The 26,272-nt window shown below is 44.5% G+C and overlaps 2 protein-coding genes across 6 annotated transcripts in view; both read right to left on the bottom strand.

Moving 5' to 3' along the window:
* Nucleotides 1-732, bottom strand: part of LOC144113209 (exosome RNA helicase MTR4-like) — a 55,321-nt gene extending 54,589 nt beyond the window's left edge. Inside the window, 1 exon segment of the mRNA XM_077646174.1 lies at nucleotides 508-732. Coding sequence (XP_077502300.1) covers nucleotides 508-623 — 116 coding nt within the window. The 5' untranslated portion in view covers nucleotides 624-732.
* A 9,032-nt stretch (nucleotides 733-9,764) lies between these two features.
* The window catches only part of LOC144113206 (oxysterol-binding protein-related protein 6-like), an 87,783-nt gene continuing 71,275 nt past the window's right edge, over nucleotides 9,765-26,272 (bottom strand). For all 5 annotated transcript variants that reach the window (XM_077646166.1, XM_077646168.1, XM_077646170.1 and 2 more), the window contains 4 exons: nucleotides 24,689-24,833; nucleotides 21,903-22,029; nucleotides 20,344-20,466; nucleotides 9,765-19,922 (listed from right to left, as the gene is read on the bottom strand). In XM_077646166.1, the coding sequence (XP_077502292.1) occupies nucleotides 19,802-19,922; nucleotides 20,344-20,466; nucleotides 21,903-22,029; nucleotides 24,689-24,833 (516 nt within the window). In that variant the 3' untranslated portion in view covers nucleotides 9,765-19,801. The remainder of the gene's footprint in view (nucleotides 19,923-20,343; nucleotides 20,467-21,902; nucleotides 22,030-24,688; nucleotides 24,834-26,272) is intronic.

Below are 26,272 nucleotides of genomic sequence, written 5' to 3'. Positions count from 1 at the left end.
GCTTTCTCGAGTTATCAAAGCGTTTCCGACAAGTTCTAAATCAGTCCACTAGTTTCAAATATGAAATACAATATCGCAACAACAGTACAGCGTGACGAACGCACACCCGCGTCCCAGGAGAGGTAGCGGGCGCAAGACATCAGAAATCCATTGAGTAAAGCTGAGATTTGGGCGGATTGGTAAGCATACATATAAAGCGGACAACTGGGCTAGTTGGTGACCTTTAGATTCAATGCACATGGTAACTAGCGCTAAAGACAAGGACAGAAGAAAGAAAGACGGACACCACGAACGCTAGTGGTGTGGTGTCCGTCCAGCGTTCGTGGTGTCCGTCCAGCGTTCGTGGTGTCCGTCTTCTGTCCTTGTCTTTAGCGCTAGTTACCATGTGCATTGAATCTAAAGCATCCATAGCGGGTGAACAGCTCAACAAAGGCGCAACACCGCCTTTGCCTTTGTTGCGATGTTCACCCATCATGCATACATCAAAAACACTAAACAGCAACATACCCAGCATCTTCGCACGTTGATTCTTCTTTCTTAATATCACCTTTCTTCAGGCAACTTGAAGATAGCAATTTTGAAGATTTTGGCGCATCGTCAAACACACTGAATAAGTCGTCCATACTGAGCGTCCGAACGGTCCAAATAAACTCCGAGCTGAACCTAGAGCGTCTAAAACCCACGACCGACACCACGACCGACTGCCGTGCTAAACACCAACCACCGCCAACATGGCCGCCAAACAGTGTTGCTTGGATTTTTGCACTTCAGCTACAGTGTTCTAGAAGGTTGTAGTGGCAAGAGCGAAGCGGGTTTCGGCGGGAGGAGCTGAAGCAAAAAAAGCGGTCGGCCGCTCGGGGCGCTGCTGTCGAATACTGGAGGAGAAAAGCGAGCCGTCTGCTTCGCCGCGTCGCTGTATTGAGCGGGTTTGAGCGTTGTCGTTGGAAAAAAGTGGCGATTTCGGCTGCTTGGAGTAGTTGGGGTAAGAACAGCAGATAAGAATATTCCTTGTGGGACGCAAAAATGTGCAAAAAGACAACAAAACTCGGAGAGCGCCCCTCAGACATGTGACCCTGCTCAATTAAAAGCCACCTGCGAACACGCACGCTGAACGAGACACCCTGAGGAAGCATTGCTGCACAAAGGCACAGAGAGTGAAAAAGCGTATGGGACAGAGAAAGTGCAGTGCATAGTAAGCTCGGCGGCCAACGAATGCAAAAGTCGACAAACAGAAGTGAGAGGTAGCAGAGGGGCGAAGGGGAAGAAGATGGGTGGAATGAAGCGGGGGAGGGGTTGCGAAATCACATAGGAACAGCGAGAAAGCGGCGGTAGAACAAGAAAGAAAGGGTGTGAAGAAGAGGAAAAAGAATGGACCGAGAAGTGGAAAAGGGACAAGAGAATGAGGCGTGAAGAGGAATGCAGCAGGGAGATATCCCGTACTTCAGTGCTTTTGCCCCTCGAATTTTTTATCAGCTTTCAAATTGTGGTAAGTTCGTCGTGTTTCTCCAATCTTTTTTTTTCTAGCCTTCCCCGTGCCTCCTGCTTCGCTACTTGGAAATAAATGCTCAGTTGAAAGTCAGCACTCGTCTCTCCCGTGCTGTCTTCTCATCGCTGGAACAAGGAGTGTTTTGCATCGCGTGTTCTGTGGAATAGTGGGCTTCTCCTTGTTCGTTATTCGGCCACGCTAGTGTTTTGTAATAAACTCAGGCACATTTTCAACCAAAAACTAATTTTTAAAACCCAACGTTGCGGAGCCAGCTGGGCTCCTTCTTCAGGGGTGAATGGGGGCAGTAGTTAGCGTCTTTAAGTATGCATGGATGGGAGCAGCAGGAGGCCGAAAAAAGAAAAGCGGTGATGCGAAAGAAGCGGGTAGGGTGGGGGTTACGGCTGCGATTCACATTAGGGTGTGTAGAACAACGGTACGTTGTCGGATTGACGCGGTCAATGGCTGTCAATGGCGACTTGTCTCCTTTGAGCTGCAGAGCGAATTAAGCTCCCTGCGCATATACTGCGGCCAGGTTTCCTTTTGTGCGCTCGATGTCCCAGGAATGTGCCAGGATTCTGGGAATAGCCGTTTTTGAGATTTTTTTTTTGGTTCAGAAGATGGCACGCACGTACGAGGTTTCGTCAAAGTTGATTCTGTGGTTTGAGTCTTCGGAATGTCCGGGTACACAGGACTGCGCTCTCTTGCGAAGTTGCGGACGTCGTTTTTATGTTGCCGAATTCTTTCTTTCAGTTTTTCAGAAGCGCGAAGCCGCGAAATATCTTAAACTTAGTTGCACCACGTAAGTCGCACTTTCCACGACATTTTTATTCCGTTTCCTATATATTTTTCATATGAATGTCATTACTTTCAAAGTGTGTTTGCTTCTAGGTTGTCACAGTATGTAACTATTTAACATGTATAGGGCTGTACATATAATACATCTGTCGATGATTTTGTAATACGATTTCTCATGCGTGCATTTTTATTGTATTTAAGATTCGATTATTTTATGTTGCTGCAAATATACATGTCTTTGTAATCTTTTATTGCGGAAAGGTATTCCGTTTTCACGATTTCTTTTCTCGTGCTTGTTCAAGTTTTGTAGTGAGCACATTGCTTCCACGTCTGAATATATGTAGGCATTCCTTTGCGTTTGGAGTGCAGTTCTGATGCACAGAAAGCAGCAACTGCATAGATTTGCAAAATCGTCGTGTCTGATCGAGAAGCGTCTTAGTTGTACATTTTCACTAAATTCATTTTCGTCTTTCTCAACTAGCTGCAATCAACTTGTTCAGTGCTGTGATGTCATGCAACTATATTATATCCGGCTATTAATTGTTCTTGTTCCGCCACTGTAAAAAAACCAAGCTCAGTACACCTGTGAATTTATATTGCAAAGAAACAAATAAAGGAAGAATATCGACAAATTACTATTGCGATGTGTTGTTATCATAACGAGTGCCGTGAAGTGAAACCGTCGAGGTCATCTCCGGACCCATAGCAATTACTATCCCATTTCGTCGGGAACACATTCAGCCTGACCTTCCTGAAAATAATAAAAATGAAACCTTGGAAGAACAAAGGTAAGCAGTTGGCCTTTTTTTCCGAAATTAAGCGCGCTTGCAACTCCCTGATTTCCTTCTAAAAGCCTCAGTCATTTCTTTTGTGCCTTACATCAGCAGCCAAGCGGTGATGCATAAAAAAAGGGGATACTTACGCGATAATGCCACAACAAACAGCGCGACTCTCCGATCGGCCCCCCCTTAGCCACGCACCGCGCGCAGCGGCAACGCGCTCGCTTCTGCTCCAAGAGTCTACGCCAGCGCCACACCGCGGCAACCGCTTCTAAAGCCTCACGGGGAGAGCCGTCCCCAGTTCGGACGCTGGTTCGGATCGTCCCACTGATCTCCACTAGGTGGCTGGATGCCGCATTCCCGCTTTCCGAAGTGGGCGCAAGTGAAGCCACCGGAAGTTCGGTTGCATGTCCCGGAAGTTCGGTGTCTGCTGTGTATTTCAATGCAAAAAGTCGCATCTTTCGCCCTTCCGTTCTCAGTTTGGACGCTGGTTCGGATCGTCTCACTGATCTCCACTAGGTGGCTGGATGCCGCATTCCCGCTTTCCGAAGTGGGCGCAAGTGAAGCCACCGGAAGTTTGGTTGCATGTCCCGGAAGTTCGGTGTCTGCTGTGTATTTCAATGCAAAAAGTCGCATCTTTCGCCCTTCCGTTCTCAGTATTTCGCGGTTTTCGTGTAACGTCTATTGTAATATCAAAGAAATAAGCAAGCTCGACGCGAGAAATGTGTGCATTGTTTGGAGAACCCTGTAAATTCAGAGAAACCGCAGAAAACAGGCATGCAGGTCACTTCTCCTCCTATCCTTTCTTCCTGCCCCTCACCTCTTTCATTTCATTTCTCCATTCTGCCTGCTATCCTTTATTTCCGCTGCCCTAGCTCAGGTGCTTCAGTATCGATGGCAGATGCCGGGGCTAGCAAAAATCTTTTCCTTCCTTTTTACTATTATTTTAATGAACAACCACTACCACCACCACCAGGTCTCACCATGCCGCGGCAAAGGGGCACGTGCATTAAACACTATTTTCTGATCTGGTTCTTGCCTTCCGAGCGTAATTAAGGGAAGTAGTGGAATGACGATGAGTCTAGGTCATCTTAAAAACAAATTTTCGTGTTGCAAAGGAAAGGCTATGGCGCGGAAATCCTGAAACTGCCGCTGTTTCGGGTTGGTGGCGGACGATGTCTCTTCTCATCGACGGCAGGTGATGCTTATCGCTTTAGTGTGTCATTTACATTCCAGACGTGCTTTTAATCTAACTCAATAGCACAGCCACGTTTCACCTACACAGCACGAGAGAAACGACTGACGAGAAAGACGAATGCAGAAACGCATGTGACAAGCGCTGTTTAAATTGAACTGTCTCAAGCATCACACGAATAACAGCCCATTCAGGCATAACTTGCTACAGTACGAAACAGCACTTGATACACTGCGCCGAAAAAGTAGTACCATATACCTTTTGGACGCGCTAATGTGAACCAGTAGCACACCGACGGCACTCCACCAGACTGTGGCCTCGCCCTCACTACGGTTCGGTCTAAACAAAATTCGGTAAAATTGTCACTGCAAAGTCGGCTGCGTAATGAAGGTTTCCACCTACCTTTCTTAAATTTATCCCCCATTGATGGTATAACTTGGGCTTAGAGCGCGACAGCGTGCATCACAACAAAGAGCCGTGTTGGCGACGCTGGCGCAACGCGACGACACAGAGCTGAGCAGACGAGGCTCCGTACGTACTGTGTGTAGCGACGTTCTGTCGTCTGCTAGTGTCGCACCATAGCGATGCAATGGACCCTTATTTTTGAAACGTTTTTCCCGAGGACTTTGCTGCTCTCCTCATGCAGTTGACGGTGCAACAGGTAGGCATTGTCATGAAAAAAGACGAGAACGTCGAAAAGACAAGATGTGAAGTGGAAAACTAAAATTGAAAAACCGTGCTGAGGCCCGATTTCGTGCAGTGCCAAAGGCTGACTTCCGGGACATGCCCCTACTTCCGGTGGCTTTACTTTCGGACGCTCGATGCGGCATCCAGCCCCTAGTGGAGATCAGTGGATCGTTCCTATGTATCGATGGTGGTGAAAACATTTATTGGTGGATTAGAGTTTGGGAGCCACAGAGTGGCCCCGCTACATGGTCGGCGTACTTCTAGTTCACTAGGGCGCCTCGATGCCAGCGCCGCTTTTCGAAAGCGGAAGTTCCCAGTAACGAGGCCCCATCTAGCGCCCGTTTCACCAGAGCCCTTTGGGACTAAAGCGAGGAGCAGTTAAGGAGGGCAATCTCTCATGCCTCTCGGGAAGGGGTATGTGGGGATTTTGAGTACATGCCCACACCAACGTTTTTAGGTAAGGTCCTTATCTAAAAGCGTTGGGAGTGAACGCAAAGAATCATGGGAAAATCGTCTGCCAGCTACATCTGGTTCAAATTTTCTCCCACACTCTACCTGTTAATCGACGAATAAATTAATTTACTCTGCGAGTAAAATTAGCAGAGTGTCAGATGCGTATCAACTGGCCCCAGGCACCCCAGGCTACTGTGGAGAGCAACATGGCGGCACTTGTCGAACATAGAGCTACTACTATTGTCGAATCGTGAGGCGTTCGCTTCACTTCCTTCGGTCGTTGTGGGTCGGGCTGAAAAAAATTAAGTGGTGTGTTCGGCTTCCGCTCTGCGTATTTCGTGCGCGCACTAACCAGTTTTATAATTAACTGCACATCTCCAACCAAAAATCTTAACCCAATTAACGTTCCGAAGCCGACTCGGCTCCTTCACCAGTTTTATAATGAACTGCACATCTCCAACCAAAAATTTTAACTTAACCCAACGTTTCGAAGCCGACTCGGCTCCTTCATCAGGGGTGACTGAGGGCAGTAGCTAGCGTCTTTTAAGTATGGAGGGGAGTGGGGGGGGGGGGGGGGGGGTTCAAAGGACTGACAGCTGTGACACGAAAGACGCGGGGGAGGGGGGTTTAGGCTGTTAGTCACGCTGACGCACTGAAGGGAGCTAGGTGGTGAATGGCGACTTTTTTTCGTTGAGTTGAAGAGCGAAGTCCCTGGGCATATACTGAGGACTGGTTTCCTTCTGCGCGGTTGATATTGTTCGGGGTGGTTTGGATATGCCAGGATTCCAGAAGGAGCCTTTTGTGGTAATTGTTTCGGTTCCGAGGATGCGGGTTTCTTCGAAGTTGATTCTATGGTCGGAGTCCTCGGAATGTTCGGCTACTGGATTGCGCTCTCTTGCGAATTTGCGGACGTCGTTTTTATGTTTCCGAATTCTTTCTTTGAAATTTTTGGTTTCGCCGATGTAGCTTGCGTCGCAGTCGGCGCATGGATTTTGGTAGACAGTGCCTTGGGCTCTTTCTCTCGGCGGCCGGTCCTTGGGAACAGGTGGGCAAAGCGCAACAGTGTTTGTGGGCTTGTGCGCAACCTGGAGACCCTATGCGGAACCCCAAGAGCTGATTTCCATCACATACTATACATGTGCATATGCTCCGAGTTCCAGCCGCCGTCAGAGTGGCAACTCACTGACCTCGAGCGATGGGAGGTTGCGGTGTCCAGCTCCGACCCAGCTGTCCAAAAGCAGCTGGTGGGCTGGGCTTTGGAAGTCGCCGGACGTCACCGACTGCCGGCCACTTCACGTGACCAAGAGCCAACCCAATAATAGTTTAAGGTATGGCTCAATATTCATTAAAGTTTACCACCACCACCATCATTATTCATCTCTATCGAAGGGAGATGTCTGACAGTGGTGCTACCTTGTTTCACGTACACGCAGACTCCAGCGTTCTTATTTGGTTCAAGACAACTGCCAGGCGACAACCTCAGGAATCCTCGTCTATATCGCAGTTTCGTAGAGGCTGGACTCTGCATGCATGTCAAACGTTGTGATACAGACGCCCACTACATCTCCGCCTTTTATATGCAATCCTGTGCATATGCGACGCGGGGTTCGGGTGATAGAGCGGCGTGCGGCGACGACGAACGCGGCGCAGCTGTGGGGTCTCTCTGGTTACCATGGTATCGGCGCATGCGCACAACTGCTCATCCGCATGACGTCACGCTCAGCTTTGACGGTGGAGCGGGCGCGCGGCCGCGGCGAAAAGCACTTTGCTCTTCAGTTGCCATGGCGCATGCGCACAACTGTCCTCCTCCATGTACCGCGAAATGCTCGACTGGTAGCCCAGTGTAGCTCCCACTACAAAATATGCTACCGCAGTGAAATTATTCTGGTCAGACGCCAATCGCTGGCGGGAGGTTTAAGCACGCTGTTCTCGAACTGCTGGACTTGCAATTCTCTGCTGGGCGGCTTCTTCTCGGCTTTCATTTAGTGTTGATGCTCAGTTTGGTCTTGGCATCGATTGACTTCCCACTGCAGAACCTTTCACGGTGTAATATGGCCTTGTCTACATCGAAGGTTTAAATTTCGCTCACGGTCACGCACACCAGCCTCTCCCTCATCCACAGTTATGCGGAAAAGTAGTGGCCGTGCGCGCTCCTCGCCAGTTATAGAACAGTTGACGAGATGTCATGCAAAGCGTGCGGATCTGCCGCGTGCCCCTCCGCACCTGCGGCGTGACGTCATATGCATCTGACTGGTGACATACCAGCTGCGCTTCTGCTCAGGATGGGCTTCACCGAGGCACTAGCAAGAAAGAGCTCCAATAAACATCTCACGCTGTAAGGAGCATTCTGAAGATTTGAAGCCTAATGAACATCCCCTGCCACAGCATCCAGTTGGCTTGGGTCACATGAACCATGCTGCGGAAATTCCGTGGCACACCCGACACCCAGTTCCTTTGTCCGACTAGCGCAGAGAAAAGCTCATCAGGCGTCAAACGTGTCGTCGTGCTCATTCGTCAGCGTAACCCATTAATACAAGGAAGTGACACCATGGGCGTGCTTCTGCCACCACTATCGTGACGTGTTCTCAGATGAAGACCTGCTTATTCTGCTGCCGTGGAGCTGGCTGGGAGGAGTCAGGTCTTGACGAGCCAGAGTGCACGCTGCAGTGGCCTACACAGTAACCGGGATGACCCACCCCACACACCTTGTGCATGGTTTCCTACTTTTACCACCTTGCTCGCACACACGATTAACTCAGCATGCCACCTGCCGACATTGCTGCGAAACACTGTGCAGCAGCATCAAGGCTTACAATTTTACTTATAGATGGACAGAGAAGGAACTACTCCGAAAAAACCTATCCTTAGGTCACTTTTATGCTTTTAATACACCAATGAGAAGGAACTACTCCGAAAAAACCTATCCTTAGGTCACTTTTATGCTTTCAATACACCAATGGCTTCAGCGGCGTCCGACTGTGAAGTAACACATCACGCGACCATCTTGTGGTCACGTGACGTCCCTGCAGTCACCGATCACGTGACATCCCGTCACCATGACGTCCTGCGTAGTCTCCTGGAAGAGGGTGTGCTTCCAAATTTATCCCCTCTATACAGGGTGTTTCCTCCAAGACAGCAAGCATTTTTTAAAAATCAGATTTTTGAGTTAGGTTGCTTTCTTTGGCACAGAACTGTCAACGGTGGTGTGCATCAGAACACAACAGACATTTTAACTAGCAGGCTGATTGTTAACTAATATTAAAAAGTTATCAGAGCGACGTTAGGAACAACCGTGCCTCACAGAATGAGATAGCGGAACATGTGCAGACCACCGGCCATGAGATAAGCTGGGATGAGGTGGCTATCTAGCAAAAGGAACAGGACCATCTAGAGTCCTTAAAGGGGCTCTGAAAAATCTTCCGACGACAGGACATCAACTTGCTCAATCACTGCATTATGTCGTAATGAACACCCGAGCCATATATTACACATCTACATGCCGCAGAGGACCCACAATCGCGCGCGAAAGTTGGCGAGCCCTTCCCGGCGACTTTTTCATGCTCGCACCCTCCTCCGTATACATGTTGAGCGATGGCTATTGGTTAGATTCTTTCAGACATCAGGCAGCTACCATGGCTGCGGCCAATAAGCCGCATGGCTCTGGCAGGTCAGGAAGCTCTCCCCCAGAGGTGGTGCTGGTGGAAGAGCGCAGAGCTTCCAGTGTGCAATAAGTGACGAGAGGAGAGGGAACGGTGCGGGGATGCTGAAATTCAAATTTTGACTACAGATAACTCTGTTTCTACAGAGTGCATTAAAAAATTCTTCCTGGACAATATTCGAGAAGCGGCGTGCTTTCACATCCCAGGCATACCACAACTTTATTAGAGCCCCTTTCAGAGCCCCTTTAATCATCCAAATGACGCCAGACATATTGAACAGGAATCATGACACACTTCATATCTATGGGAAAAGATTACAAAGGATCCTGGCGGCTATGTGAGCCTCCCTTTCTCCAAGACAGTCTCATAATGAATAAGGGTTCCATATGGGACCCAAACCACATTTTCGATTTAGACTTTGTCAGCGACTCCACCTTTGCCTCGCTACAAGATATAGACCTACAAGCCAGGGACACAAGCACTTTGCCTGCAACCTAAGAGGTGCTAAGTTACATTTATTTTGTCTGCAGTCCAGTGTTCGAGCGCTCTACAGAAGAGCGACGTGCACTGTACATAAGCTCAATATCACAAAAGCACCTCCTTGCAGCACACAGTCGCATTTGCACCTTGTTTTCACCCACACTTTGCACTGTGCTGTGCAGACACCAAGATCACCACGCACATATAGAGACAGTAAGCACAAAGGTATGTCTACGCCAGAAGCGCACAGCTGTAACAGCCTTCTTGTCACTTTATTTTTCTTTTTCACAATAATAAAAACGCAGTGTCGAAAAGCATTGAGCTTGCACAAACATGCAATGATTTCAAATGAAAAGGTACAGGTAGGTTGTCTGTATCTATTATTGCTTGAATGGCCTAACACCTGTTTTAGGAACATATGCAAGCAAACATCATAGGAGATGAAAGCAAAGTAGTTCACAAAAGCAGTCTATTCCAGATTGGCAGACGAAAAACAATATACTTTAAAAAAGTAAGCCTAGAGCCAACTGGAACTTGCATTGAACTCTTGCCTCAAGCAAGCTGCTAGTACTTGATTCATTTCTACAGCTGCGATGGTTATGACCCAGGTGGCTAGGCAATACTCCTGAAACTGCTAGCAAGCTTGCTACTGGTGAATATGATATGAAAAATCTCCCCTAAACACTGTTAGCCGTACCAGTTGTAAGACGCCTATTTTCTAGCTACAGTGATGGGCAGTAGTTACTTTTATGTAGTAGTTAAACGACTAGCTTAACTACTTTTCAAGTAGTCTCTATGTAGCTGTGCAGCAAAAACATACAAGTACTTAGAACAAAACATTCTTCTATCAGGCATGAAAGGTACTCCTTTAAACAAATATGAGGAGGTGTTAAATTTATGGTACTGTAAACTCTTGTAAGCACGAAAACTAGTTTCAGGCTTAAAATATGTGTGTGAAAGAGGTGGACATAGGGTGGCCATTTTACGATAACAGCAATGAACAGGTGGCTGAGGCCCACAGCTCTGTTTCTAAAACGAGTCTTAAGAACACGTATCTTTTTCAATTTTCCTTTCTTCCGTGATGAGGAGGAGCAAGGGATACGAAACACATGAACCAGCAGAAACCTGGCTTACAAACATATGCCAACAGTCTCAAAATGTTAGTACATATTGCCCGCACAGTAAACAGTAGCTGAAAGGCATTGTTAAAATGGTCACTGTAAGGCATACAAACATAAGTGAAAAATAGGCAATTTGCTTGCTAAGGATAGCAAGCAGTCGGTGCCACATAAGTTGCTCAGTGCCAAGCCCAATGCTTCTGAACAATCTAACAGATACACTTTGTGTGAAGTGCCTTGGCACCTGAAACCATGCACGGAAACAGGAGGAAAAAAAAAAGGTTATTTGAACAAGGGCTCTGCTGCAAGGGCAGGGCATGATGGCACCAACCTGCTAAAAGAGTAACTACATGTGGGTGAGATTCTAATGAGGTTGTCTTCATGCATCAGGAAGCAGCAGCACGGATGGGCATGCCTAACGAGAATCTCAATGGAAAAAGCATAAATGGAAAGTCCCATATACTAATAGCAGAGCACAGCTCTCTGGTCCCCACTGTTGAAAAAATCTGACTAGTTAGCAGTACCTGTCTTTGGAAGGTGGACAGCTTTCACATGAAATGATTTGTGCAGCACTAATATAGCATGGGGTCCTGAAGCACACAGCACTTAGCTAGCTTAGCACATCACCTGTAAGGGACAATGACAAACAGCCTGCAGGACAAGTCTTTAATACCTTTATGCCACAGTGCACCATTATAAACACATAAAATTTTACCATTCTTTACATATGAAGAAAAGCTGTGCTGCTGTCATTGTACCATACCCACTTTATCAGCCTTGTTAAAAATTTTCTCCACTTGCAATGCTAGCACTACACAATACGTTAGCCCTTTCAGCCACATAATGGCTAAGCTTTACAAAAGTACCTTCTAAAGACATCCGTATTGGAAACTAAGCACCTGCACGCACCTTTCATAAATTTTTGGGCACAACGGCTCAAGCAGGGATGCAAGAATCAAACCGTGAAAACCTCAGAAAAAAAATAAAATTTTAGAATCTAAACACCTAATTTGGTATTTACAGTCGACGACCGAAAATTCGAGCGCCTGATTTTTCGTACATGCTTGATTATTCGGACTTTTTCGCGGCACCGCGACATGGCCCACAGAGCCAATGTATAAGAGCGCCTGAAATTTTGCACACACCGGAACTGACTGCTCGATTTTTCGGACCTTGTTCGTGCTCACCGCCAATACCCAAGCCGCCATATAATGCATACAGTGGAACCTCATTAATTCAAACTGTAGGAGAGATCGAAAACTTAAAGGGAGCCACTTAACTTGAGATGCTGAAATTCTGCGTGAGTCAGTACATTGTGCCCGCGTCTTTTTGGAGTCATACTGTTCTTGAATGTCTTCTGCCGCAGGAACTTGAACAGTAGTCGGAGTTCACGGAACTCATCTGTGCCGAGTCATTCGTCCCGAATACGGAAAGAGGTCGAGCACGAAGAGGGTGAGCGCGGGAGGAAATGGTGGTGCATTTCAAGGCGAGGTCAGCATACCCGCGGTAAAACGCATCGCAATCCTGACTTTTCTACCGTAAAACCGTATAAACAACAGGCGTTTCGATAACAGGCAAGATGCCTCCCATTAAACGCAAGCCACCGCAGAGCGCATATCGTTGGATATGATGCCAATTTTGGCCCTCGTCACTAGACCTAATATTGAAAGCCAACGCCGGCGGCGCGCTAGCTTTGGCTGTTTCTCGGTTCTCATTGTTTCGCCATCTTCGCGTTCTCGTTCCAGGCCCATTGTGCCGCAGGCGCAGCTCAATTTCCATAGCGGCATGTTCGCTTTCCCGTTTAGACTTTGTCCCAACCTGTGCGTTCATCGGCAACATGCCACGGGCAGCACAGCCAGGCCGAGCTCATGAAAGCGGTCGCCGCCCGTCGTTCGTGCAAATGTTGCGCAGCGAAATTTAGTCACGAGGAAATTTATAATGTGTGCAATACAACTGACCCCTTCCTCCAGCACATTGGTAATAAGTTTGTGATTTTTTTCGGAGAAATTTGATTTTCCGGACTGCTTGACTTTTTGGTCGTTTTCGCGGTCCCTAGAGAGTCCGAAAAATCGGTCATCGACTGTATAAGGTCTTTTTAATTCATCCCGAAAAACTTTCCCTGCAAACAGCCAAGTTAAAATGTTTTTGTGACCGTAGATAGCAAAAACTGGCTGAAATCTCCGTAAAAAGCCAGTTTTCTCAAGTGTATTTTTACCTGACTGTCCTGCTTGAGAAAGCAGAGCGTGACAATGGCTTCACGGATTTTCATGCAGTTTATTGCAGTGTTCCTTGATCTTTATGCAGCGACATTCCTAATTTCTGACTTATTTTCCCATTTTTTCACTCTGTCATTAATTTGAAATGACAATAATGACTGAACTATGCAAGCGTGGATCTAACATTGTGTGTAGAAAAAATATGGCAGCTGAAAAAATTGGAGAATGTCACTGCATCAACCACTTCTTTGGGTAAAACCAAAAGTTACTGCAGGCTCGTACGATGTGTTGTCGTCACATCAGACTTTCTGCAAGTTTGGTACAGCAATAAAGCATATAAAAAATTTATAACGTCAAAGCTATTTAAGATATTTCAATGAAATTATGAATTTTACCATTCAGTAGACTTCCAAATACATATGCCAAAATTTCATAGCTCTAAATCAAAAAATAAAAAAAAATCATATCCCATCTCCATATCCCTCATGAAACCGCTCGTCTTGCACCATTAAAATCCAGGAACACCATTTACAAAAAAAAAAAAAGAAAACAGCTTGCACTATGTCAAATTTGCATTCGAATGGTAATCATTCAAACCTTACTTGTATGGGTTTGATATTTTAAACAGCAATACTTCTTTTGCAAGTGCTTTAGCCTGCTTCAGTTTCCACCCATACTGCTTATAAGACAGCACTAAGGTTAACTGAAAACAGCAATATCATGACCTTTTCACAGTGAACTTATATTGCTATAAATAAAGTGCTCAGTGGGTGCTTTGCAGATGCAACAAACTGCGCATGCCACACCTTGTGATGTTCTTTGTAAATTTTACCAGGAAAATGAAACGAAAATTTATTTATTCTTGAGTACACATCAACTGACACATGCAAGTGTCTGCAGCATCACACACTTTTTAATAATGAAGTGCCAAGTCTAAATTTCCAGGATAAATTTCACAATGCAGAGCACTTGCCTCTATATGTGAAGTAATTTAAGATTAATGGCAACTACTACTTGAGAAGTAGTCAACTAGTTGTTGCAACTGCCTTTAGCAGTAGACAGCAGAACAAGGTAGCTGTTTTGCAAGTAGTTAGTGCCCATCACTGCCTAGCAATACTTTGGCCCAAGGAGTGAAGCAACTGGATGCAACGTCAACATTCAAAGAACAATAGCCACCAAAACTATCTGATGAGCATCGAATGGGCAATGGTAGCTGTTAACGATTTACACAAGATAAACATCTGTATATAGCTGAACCTTAGCAGGTACTTCGCAACAAACCTTGCATGTCATTTTAAATGAGGTCATGTGCAGCAATTTACCTCGACCAAACATTGAAAGTTTCATTTCAAGTTTCATGCACCAATGACTCGTGCACAAGAAGAGAATAAGGCGCACCAAGTAAGCACTTTAAAAGAATAAAGGGGGAACTAGCTTTAAGAATCATTTGGCAAATGGCTCAGCTGAGAGCACAGTAGGTTTCAGAAAACAAATTTCAAGGCCCTCTTTGAACCGCAAATCTCTGCACAGAACCAGAAATCTGCGCTCCTATCCACAGATCACCAAACAGCACAACCATCAATAAAACCAGAGCCTAGTTTTGCAAATAATGCCATGCCCAGTAGGTATTTACAATGGCAATAAAGTTTACTAAACTAGAGTTGCTAACAGCTAGCTGCTATTGACAATATTCAAAAGTATGTCACATCATTTATACTTTCCTCTCGACTGGTGACAATCCCTCTCTGTTTCTGAGCCTTAACAAATCATGACACTCCTCAAATAACTTTACTGTTCAGTCATCAAGGTGTTGCTAAGATGTTACTGCAACAAGCAGCAAAGCAAGCAATGTGCACCATGAACAGCTAGACCACAGCCAACAAGACTACAGTCCTTCCATATTCACAATCATCAAATTAATACTCATACGCATTGTGTAAAGTCTAAAAAGCACCAGAACATCCACTTCAGCCCTCTAATGAAGTCGGAACACTGAACTATGCACTGAAAACTGCAGCAACAGATGTACCATCTAGTAAGCCGTAATATATGAAAACATCAAAACCACACAAAAATTACACGCAGTTTCAGCCAGGCTAGACATTGGACTGTGCAAAAGTACATGGGCCCTGTCATGCTTGTTAACATGACTGCTGGCTCTATAGCCACACTCGTGAGCTTTTTCTTGGTCATTCAAAGGCCAACTAGTACAGCAAACCAGGGAATGCAGGTCAATTTCTGATTTCATGCATGTGTAAATATGGCAAAATTCTTGCTATTTCAAATGAGAGGCCACCAGAACCAGTTACTAATGTGCATTTAGGCCATTCAGAAAATGCAATGAGTGCAGCTGCTACCAAAATATGTCTTGAGCTCACGCAAGCATTTTGAAGACAAAAACAACTGCACTGACGTCCAAGAACACAGAAGGCTAGACTTTGATTCAGAGAGATATGCTGTGCAACAACTTTCATCACAGTGGCGCCGTGGTACAGCAAAATGTGTGGAAGAAGTGAACGTTTTGTGTGTGTACAGGCCTGGGTTCTGTACACTGTAAGCGTGCGCCTTTTGCGAACAAAAACCACAACCAGCCTTCACCATCAGTCGCTCTCGTTAACAGTACAAAACTCCAACCCACGCCCGATGGCAAGGGCTGTATACAGTTCAGGTATATCACTTGACAACTGGAGGTGTCGACTCTTCTTCACAGGAATCATGGACGTAAATTCTTCGGAATACTTGCATTTATAACATGCACAACTACAACGGTTACCACTTGCCAAGCGAATACGAGGCAAGGCTCTACACGGAGCCAGACAGTGCCCGAAAAAACATTCAGGACACAATTAACGTTTCGCTAAAGCTCTAACGCTAGTGACTTATGCAAAGCTTCACATATCAATGTCTCTTAACCCCAACTGTGGCTACAGCATGCCCAGAATTGTCTACAGCATGTCCTGATAGTCATAACAGTGCATCACTTTCTGATTGTCATAAATGTATGAACAAAACCAAATGCAAAAATTGTCCAATATCAGTATATTTCTTTGTTTTAGAAGCCAGAAAGGCAGCACCGTAATACTTAACGCACAGCCCTGGTGCTTCTGAACAAATAAAGCACCTTTGAAATAAATAATTGTAAAAGTAAATGCAAGCATTGCATTTCACTAGTTGCAATGAAATTATGCACTCTTAAATATAAATAATTAACCAACAACAGCAAAAATAATAACCCACACAATGAAGTGAGCATAGAAACATTTAAAATTGCAATAAATCATAAAATTCACCACAAGTTATGTTGTTCTATTCAAGTGCCAAGCATTTTTTCAACTAATAAAGTGCTTCTGTTAAAAATAAGAACAAAGAAAAAGCTGTACAAAAGCCAGAGATGTTAAAGATGTTCAAACTGGCATGACAGCAACCTACAAACAACTGCACTATAGCCTAACAAACTGGCTTGCGCATACATTCACAAAAATATTTTTTTTCTTCTTCAAGATGTACCAGCATTATTTGCCTCGTTAAACATGCAGGACTTAAATTCCTGCTTATCAGCTAGCAGAAAAGTTAAGTTAGCATATGTTATTATTATTATTACTGGAGTCTTATTATCATTAATGGTATTATTAATGAGCCAAATGCCCACAGCACACTTTCATGTCACTAGTGTTGGCAGCATATTCACAAAACTGTGGCACCTTTTCCCCTACCAGACTATATGCAAATAAAAATTTTGTTTGCTTGGCTCTTTCCTTCACCACGAGACACTAGCTATCACCACTGACTTCCATCTTTGGAACCATTCTGGTGCAGCGTCTTTCAAGACAGCCATCCAGTTCATCCCTCAACTCTAAACAAATCACAGTATCTGCGTTGTGTGTCTTGTGGCTTAATGGCACACTTACATTCCTTAAACTACAAAGTACTAGGCAGCCGCATGACACTGGCCTTCAACCAGAAAATATAATAAGATTAAAAATGAACAAACAACCACAACTGACACGCCTGCCTGCAGGATTCAGCTGAAGGTTACAAGCACAAAGCAATTAAATTGGCCAACAAAGCAAGCAAAAAAAAAAAAAAACCAGCCCTGTCAAGCATCAGTGTCATAAATTACCATGGTTGTCAGCAGCTTCACAGACACCAGGAAAATAAAAAAAAGAGAAAGGAAGTGTGTCTCATTTTACCTGTGTACCTTTCTATGAATGTATAGGAGTGGCTGCCTCACATTTTTACACAGAGCAAGACTACTGCAGTAGAGACACTGAACTCTGCCTGCCTACTTATATATATGGAAGCATCACATGTATTGGGATGGTACGTGGCTAGGTAAATAATGTGGGCCAGTCAATGCACCTGGTCAAAAGACTGTCCCACATGTTAAGGCAAACTCGAGGGACTCAACAGTGATCCAAACCTGACTAAAGTGGTTTTCACGCACCAGCACTGCAGAATGTAGTCCTTGGCATCTTGCGGCATGGCATAAAGTAAAAGAAAAAGCACTAAGGGAACAAGTCACACACCATCTCTTCACGGATATTTCTTTTGACATGCTGTACAAGTAAGCTGACAACGACTGCTGTGTAAAACCAGGAGTGTGCAAACATTTAAACTCTGTTCTGCATTAAACAATTCCAAATGCTTGGCAAAAAACTCAATATACCACACCAAACACTAGTCCAGGTATGTTACAAGAACTGTAACATACCTCACAATCATTAAGCAGAAAATTCACAATTCCACACCTGTTAACCTTAAACCTTCAAAAATTCTTAGCTTTTATAGTCCTCTAATTTGCAGTGCCTAAGCACTAGATGATATGTGTGGCAAGAATGCTCCCTTTCAATTTATTCACTGAGATTTCCTCTACCAATAAAATGACCAATATTGCATGCAGGGGCTGCTGCTCTCCAGTGATGTGGCAGAAATCTTGCAGTTTAACTCTCTTTTTATGTTTTTTTTTAGTTGACACAGTAATGCTAGGCAGAATATGGTGATCTTGTCTAGGTCTGGTCATCAAAATTTTATTATCTCCCTCAAATCCAATACAGACCTCTATGTCTTGCTTATTTACATTTTGCACAACAAAGAGTCTTGCCCATTTACTATAACAAGTGGCTTTATACTATACATCTTTATTTGCTTAAAAATACACCTCAAAGGCCCCAAGTATGGGCCTTATGGGGTATTACACGAAGGATTCATAGACATTTCTCTCTTCGCCAAATTTTCTGATGAAATGCTAGCTTTATTCATATTTTTACTATTGCTAATATCAAGCTTATTCACAACTTAGCATGTCACTGGGCAGTAATGCAGAAGCATTCTGTAACCCACACAAAGTGCTTTACTTGGAGAAGGCTGCACTTAGTGAGGGCAATGAAATTACAGTCAAACCTAACTCTACACCAAAAGCAGTGCTGAGTGCAAATGGATGATGCCTCTGCACCTGAATTTGTCTGTGCAACAAGGGTTTAAGTTCTCTGCCCATTTGTTTCAACGTCTTTAGAGGTAAATGTGCAGAAGTTTCTCACTTTGTAGCATGAAAGAGTGAGACAGGGTGCTAACTTATGCCTTAAAGGGCCTCTGAAAAGGGGTGCTTGAGGTTGGCTATAAAATGGTTACATTAAGTAGAGTAGAGGTCACCGAACGTTTATGGCACGTACACGACCTAAAGAACGAATGGATAATTTACAATGCATTTTTACATTTTAAAAAATTCCTGCTTTCGCACTTCGCGGCAACCAGCGATGCTGAGCTTTCGTGCAAAGCCTGGCACACAGCATCACGTTGTGCAAGTACTGTCAGCAGCAGAGCGCTATCGTTGGTTCGCCGTGCCAACCATTTCAGACGTCACGCAGTTACCATGGCTCAAACCACTCAAGCTCAAGCTCAAGCCACAGGAAGCTCCACCCCCCGGGGAGTTCCCACGTGTGTCGGCAGCCGGCGGTGTACCATTTCGGTGTATAATAAGCAACGAGAGGTGTGGGAAAGGCGTGAAGGTGCGGAAATTAAAATTTTGACTACAGATAACTCAGCTTCCGCAAAACGCAATAGAAAACTTCTTGATGGAGGATATTTGTGAAGCAGCGCCCTTTAATATCATAGGCATACCGCAAATTTATTGAGATCCCCTTTAATAATATGAAAGAAATGATACAAGCATTTTAGCCTCCCAGACAGACAGATACTCCATGTTCCCCGTGCAGTTTTAATGTAGCAGCTCTGAGCTTATTATATATACCACTTGTCATTTTTTCTCATTTTTAGCTTCCGGGCAAGACATGCATGACTGCTGAAGCTTTGAATGTTTGCTAGCTAAACAAACCTTAGCGCGGCAGCAAACAACGAGAAAATAAAACAAAAGAAGTCAAATTTAAATATTTGCACACACCTAGTGAAGATATACGGGAAACGTCAATAAACAGAAAGATCCAAAGGGATATATTCTTTAAAACTGCAAAATATGCACAACTCACAGGCACCACACAACTAGAATGACCCAGCAATTATCACCTGCCAGCAGGAGTCCTTCCGCCAGCATGAAAGTCCGTGGGTAGGAGCAGCATCAACATTAATTAGAATGCACCGAATACACACACACACTTACTGTGTGCCAAGAAGCAAAGTGTTAATCAGTAATAAACAAAGCCTTGAGTATGCCATGCTTCGATGTGCACTGTTCTGGAGGTAGCCACTTAACAAAACTACTAAATGCCACTGCTGCTGATGACATTATGGATTCAGGTGCACAACCCCCAAAGCAGTGAAAGAACAAACGGTGTAGACAAAGGTAAGGAAAGTATATGGACATGCAGACCCTGCACCTGCGCAGCAACGAGGCACACAACGTCAACAGATAAAAACAAGACAAACCTACAGCTATAACCACCGAACTGGCACTGTGCATGAATGAGTCCCACAGTTATATTAAAGAGGATCCCAAAGCTTTTCTGGAAATGAGATGCTGCCGAAGCCAGGGTTCGTGCGAGTTTCCCAGTACTTGTGGGTGTAAGTCCAGTGCTCCTTGCCATCTTTCGTTGTCTCCTTTCTAAAACGAAAATCAAATATAAAGGGCAATTAAAACATTAACCTCAAAGAGCAAAATATTTGCACACCCCCTCCTTTCCTCCCTCCCCCCTCCCTCCCCCATTTACCTCTGCATCCCAGCGACCAAACTTGTTTTTCAGGCAAGTTTAAAAGAAGAGTACAGTGGAAACTTAGCTATCACAGCAAAAGAGCCCTTTACAATCACATGCTGCATAAAAGCTAGACTCTTAGCGCATTTTGAAGTAGGACAGTTGTACGAGCCCAAGCAAATTCACCTTGGAATGCAGTACATGATAAGCAAGGCACAAGTAATCAGGCTTCTACCTGATTACACAACGCGCAAGCAAAACCAAACTGGTCACTCCTACTACGTTTGAAGCACAAGGCTGTAATACAGGCACCTGCTTGCAGCACAAGCCTACCTGAACCACATTGGCTGATAATCAATGCCCATTTCTTCCCTCTGCTTTCGTCGTTCCCTCTGGTTTTGCTCCAGCTGAGACTTTACTGCCTCTGCTGCACCGATGTTGCCCTCTTCCAACAACCTGCAAGTGTACCACAACATCATCGTTAATGCAAACCTTCACATAATGCTTGAAGTAAAGCATCCCTTGAAACTCTCTTTACCACCACACAAAAGATGCACACGCTTAAGCCACCCTGAAATTTGGAAAGCTTTGCTTCCAAGTACCAACATGCAATGCATTTCTGCCCTATCAAAGATTTCTGCAGAGAATTCATCCTTGGAAAATTCACTTTGAAAATAACCTACTGCACAGAGGCTCTGCATAAAAACGTTTCTCTCACTTGAAGGTTTAACTGATAAACAGTTGAGAACCGATTTTTCGGACTCGGCGGGACCTGGAACAGGGTCTGATCCATTTGCAAGTGATAATATAAGACTGCATCTGAGCCGGAGTAGTACAACCTTTATCCGTAAAGTTCTGAGACTGAGTCCATTAAAAAAAAATGCGTTTAACATTGAAATCATTTGTGCGGCACCCCTTCGAAATAGTTTCCCTTGCAGTGTATACACAGCTTCCAACGTTTCTTGAGGTCTTGGAAACAGTTGGAAAACGCTTCTTTTGGCAGGGCTGTAAGCTCCTTTGTCGTGGCATCTTGAATGGCCTCCACACACCCCGTCCAGCGACCTTTTAGGGCTCTCGTCACACGAGGAAACAGGAAAAAATCGCATGGGGAGAGGTCAGGCGAGTATGGCGGATGGGGAAGTACAGTAATGCTGTGCTTGGCGAGAAATTCTGTCACGGTGAGAGCAGTGTGCGGCCTTGTGTTATCGTGGGGAAGGCTCCATTGTCCAGATGCTCATAAATTAGGGCGATGGCGTCGCAGTGCGTCACGCATGTGTTGGAGCACATGGATATAAAGAAGCTCCTGATTCACCGTCTGCCCTTGTGAAACAAACTCGCGGTGTATGACATCTCTGGCATCAAAAAAACTATCAGCATCGTCTTTGTATCGGTCTTCTGTCGCCGCACCTTTCTCGACCACCTCTGGCATCAAAAAAAACTATCAGCACCGTCTTTGTATTGGTCTTCTGTCGCCGCACCTTTCTCGACGCCGGAGAGCTTGTGGGCCGCCATTCGGGGCTCTGCCTATTTGTTTGAGGATCGTATCGAAAACACCATGTTTCGTCTTCAGCAATGATGCTGTTGACGAATGCAACATCCTTCTCTGCCTCAGAGAGCAAATCTGCGCTCACTGATGCCCGCGTGTCCTTCTGGTCTGTGTGAGGGAGTGTGGTAAAGCGACTGTTCCGGCGAACCGGAGGTCCCGGGTTCAAACCCCAGAACAGAACACATTTTTCTTCAACTACGAAATTTCTGTGGAAGCTGCATAGCTTTAGATTGTAGCCGTATGGCTGCGCTCGGGTGGATGGCAATGAGTAATTGCTCCCTTATCATAATATGACATGATTATTACCTCAAAATGGGTAAGAAATATACAAGATTCGATTTCGCACCTTTGGTCTGGCCGGAACCGGGAATCGGTCGGAGGCAGCACTTTAGCCATTTGTGGGTCGAGTTCGTTGAGTTCAATGGCAAACCGTGTGAAACCATAATACAGCTCATAATCCTCGGGCATTGTTCCTTTGTGGGCAAGAGAAAAACATGAATTGCCATCTGAAGGTAGTAATTCACAAAGCCATCAGGAAAGCTCAACACTACAGGCTGCAATGAATCAGTCTCTCCTAGCTGCAAATCCCCACTGTCCAAATTTCCAGCAAAATTTAAAAGCCCATTTTTTTCTGCTTATCTGAAATTAGAGGCACAATCTTGCACTGCTAAACAAAGAAAAAATTCTTGAGTGCGACTATTTTAAAACATACCATGATGTTTCGGCCTAACAAGACACTTCTTTGGCCGAAACCTAAATATGCCTTGCCCATTTGGTATAAGGTTTATGGGGGGGGGTTTAACGTCCCAAAGCAACTCAGGCTATGAGGGAAGCCGTAGTAAAGGGCTCCGGAAATTGCGACCACCTGGGGCTCTTTAACATGCACTGACATCGCACAGCACATGAGCCTCTAGAATTTCGCCCTCATCGAAACTCAACCACCATAGCCGGGATCGAACCCACGTTTTTCGGGTCAGCAGCCGAGCGCCATAACCACTGAGCCACCGTGGCGGCCTTTGCATATTTGGAGCCCGCATCAATCATATCTCATTGACACATTAGAATCTGTTCAAAATCACACTACTAGATTCATTGGCTCCATATACTCGTATGACATCAGCGTTTCATCTCTAAAAATCAGCACCTGGCTTTTCAACGCTCTATAGTTGATGCCACATTGCCAACCTGTCTTGTATCATTTTTTTTTTTTTTCGTCCCTTAATCAAGCACTATACATTACAGCAGCATTCCGCACATCCCACCGCGCCAGCCATGTTTCAAGCTGCGCGCCCAAGAGCTCGAACTGCTACATTCACTGCTTCCTCTTTTTTTTTTTAAACCACCACAGACTCAAACAGCCTTCCCCATGATATCACTGCTACCATGTGCCCGTCTTCGTTTTTACAGCTTTTAATTGACCATTTTGTTCAATGATTACTTATAACAAGATGCTTTTCCTTGTATAAAAACCCACCCCTTATACTGTGCCCATTATGGGAAACTTAAAGGTAATAAACTGAACTGAACTGAATAATTTATAGACGGAAAGCATTCATGTAGCTCCTGTTTGGTTCTGCCTTTCTTACAGTAAAAAATTCTATTCCATCAACTAGACGCAACTCTGGTCACATATGATTGAGCATTTGGGAGTAAAGCAGAAAAGCATGGCTAATATATACAGACTGTGTGCTAGCTACCTTGGAAGCAGCAACATGTGCTAGGAAAACAGTATGGAGACAGGATGCAAGAAGAGAACGACATATGAACGTTATGTCGGCCTCTTCTTGTGGCTTTCTCTCCACATTATTTTTTAACATTATGTTACATCAACCACCCCAACTACTAACTGCGTCAGCAATCTGTGGCTATTAAATGCAGACTAAACGCTTACTGCCTCAGGATACTTTAACATGAACAAGAGGTTGCTGAAAACATTTTTATCAACTGTACTGTAGTCGAGGTTCTCAAAGCCGGTTCCATGGAACCCTTGGTTTCCTCGGGGTGCTTTCTGGGTTCCCTTAGCACCTAAACCCATGCTTGCTTCAACCCTACCCTTTCCTTTACACCACTTTATGCTAGGACTAATATCATACTATAATTGATTACAGCAGACTGTTTCACAGTACTGCTAGTCATTATCACTGAAATAGGGCATTTTTGAGGGGCCTTGCATCTGCAATTACTCTGCATGCTCTTTCATGCATGCACTACATGTCAAGCAGGAAGAGACAGAAGCCATGACACACGAGGTTCCTCAGCGTCCTCTGAAAGCTGTTGGGGTTTCCCGAGGCTAGCAAGACTGAGAACCTCACCTGTGCATTGTACCTTGCCTACCGTGATATGAGGTGGGAATGCTTAGAGCCCATGAAATGATTTCGAAGGTGGCTATAAAATACATGCATTATGCAGAATAAAGGCCACTGAGCATTCATGCTGTGTACAAGCGCTCAAAAGTTAGCTGATAATTTACAATTTTTTTTTAATTCCCGTTCCCACGGCTCCCGGTGATGTCTGCTGCTGGCACCTCATGCGATTCCTACCTTACGGCATCATATGGCTCACTGTCACTGGGTCCCCACCCCAAACATCGGGGAGAGGGGGGGTGGGGGGGGGGGCACAGCTGGAGGGGAGGCGGCAGCGTTTCACTCGGGGAAGCGAGTAGCCAAAAAAAAAAAAAAAAGTAAACAACAGAGCCAGGTGACATATCTGTGGGTGGAGTGCATTCCCAGCCTGTAATATATATATATGTATTTTTTCTGGCTTGTTCTGATGTTTGAGTTGAAAGAGGAAAGGAAGAAGGCTGTTTTTAATCACCGATATCTCTAAGCTAGATAATAAATTTCTGCGTAAGGATGATGGGCGATTCAATATCTATCAGTCTTCCACATTTCTTAACCTTTGGTGCAAACCATTTCAGGGGCCCTTTAATGCAGTTCATTTTTCCCAGCAACACAATGTAGCTTGCGAATGTTCCTAGCATAAGAAATTGTTTTCATTCTTGATTAAATTTATAACGTCAATTCTTGGCTTTCTGGTGTCTAAAATGTGGTCGGAAGTGCCTATTTTCAGACACTAAAACATACTTTTTTCAGTGCCTAAACATCCTGTCTCTAAATAATGCAGACCCCTTACCAGGCCTCCAGATGCACTTGGCTGTAGGGGCAACACCACAATATATTGCTTCCGTCCACTGCCCTGAGAGGTTGAAAATAACATCTCCTTGCTTGTTTACCACGTTTCCAAACACTTCGTGGCGTTTCTCAGACCAGTAGCTTGCCTGCAAACAAGCCAAGTGTTCACGACACGTCAGATCCTAAAAGTATTGGCTTTAAAGACGATTTCAGCAAACCAGAATTTTGCCAAAAGTCAACTGTTTCGCTACACAGGGATGACAGGCAAGTACACAACAAATTCCAGAACATTTAATTTTGCTGGGTTGTTACTAAACATTCAAAGTCTCCACAAAAGGCACTTCTCACAATTAAATTTTTCCAGGTTGCACTTTAACCGTAAGTTGCTTTTCTTTCTGAAATTGCAGAGGGTTATTAAAAGAACTGGGCTTCATCTAATAGCATTCAGCAAATTAGTAACAAAAACAACAAATGAATGAATGAACGCATAGCTTTTTCAGGCATCATTTTTTGTTCTGATAAAAAAACTATTATTTTTCCATCTAAATAGTATATATTCAGGCCCCAAGAAAGAGAATTTGTTAGTTTTCAAGAGTGAAACACCAGTGGGCAACTTTTTACAAGGATGTGAAAAATTCCATACAAAGAGTCAGGTTGGTACGAAACAGTAACGTCGAAATGTCCAGATTTGGCAAGTAAGCACCCAAGGGATCGTGGAATCATTCTTGCTTCAAAGATGCACATGACACCCAACACTGAGCAAAAACAATCGATGTGATCATTTGCAGCAAAATCTGTCTGCACAAAAATGTGGACGACATGCTACCCGGCTCACTGTTTTGTTAAAAATTATTCACTGCATTTGCTATATACCAGAAAAAACTTCTTTTTTTTTTTTGTGACAAGAAGGGTGCTAAATCCAATTGAAACAATAAAACCACTCCTACGTGCAGCACACTCTCAGAAAAAGCTGTGAGTTTGATGTGCACACAATTGTGTGCAAAGTGCCTGAAAGGGCTAAGAAGGATTATCAAGGATGGTGATAATTATTACTGATAATGTTATCTGTGCGGCAACAGGCACACTATGAACCCAAGTACAAATTGTAGAAAGCTAGTCAAAGTTTGTTTTTCCAGAGTTGCTCATGACAAGAACTCCTTATGAAAGCCAAGAAAGTATGTTCATGTTTCATCTAGAACTTTCACAGTTATCCACTCAGACTTGTGTGGCATAAAAATCAATTAATTGTAACTGATTGGTTGATTTTTCATAAGCAAAAGTAACACTGTGGTCACACTGTACTACAGTAGATTAATAAAAACAACAGTTGGTAACACTGGGCCAAGGTCAGTGGCATCCTGTACGTATTACTCCACTAGCAAGTAAAAAGAGTAAACGAAATCAGCTTTTTAATAACAGACTATTAAACAAGCCAAATATCAAAATTCTAGAGGTTATAATTTTTTTTTCTTGTGAATAGCTTCTTGTTCAAGAGAAGTTTTAACAACGGACTACTTTTTGTCATGGAGGAATTCTGTGCGGCAGTCCTGAATGTGGGCGGAGCTTCACTGCAGAATTTAGTTGT

Source organism: Amblyomma americanum, chromosome 1 (assembly GCF_052857255.1).
Source record: "Amblyomma americanum isolate KBUSLIRL-KWMA chromosome 1, ASM5285725v1, whole genome shotgun sequence".
In the NCBI taxonomy this organism is placed as follows: Eukaryota; Metazoa; Arthropoda; class Arachnida; order Ixodida; family Ixodidae; genus Amblyomma; species Amblyomma americanum.
This window is presented reverse-complemented; position numbering and strand designations above follow the sequence as displayed.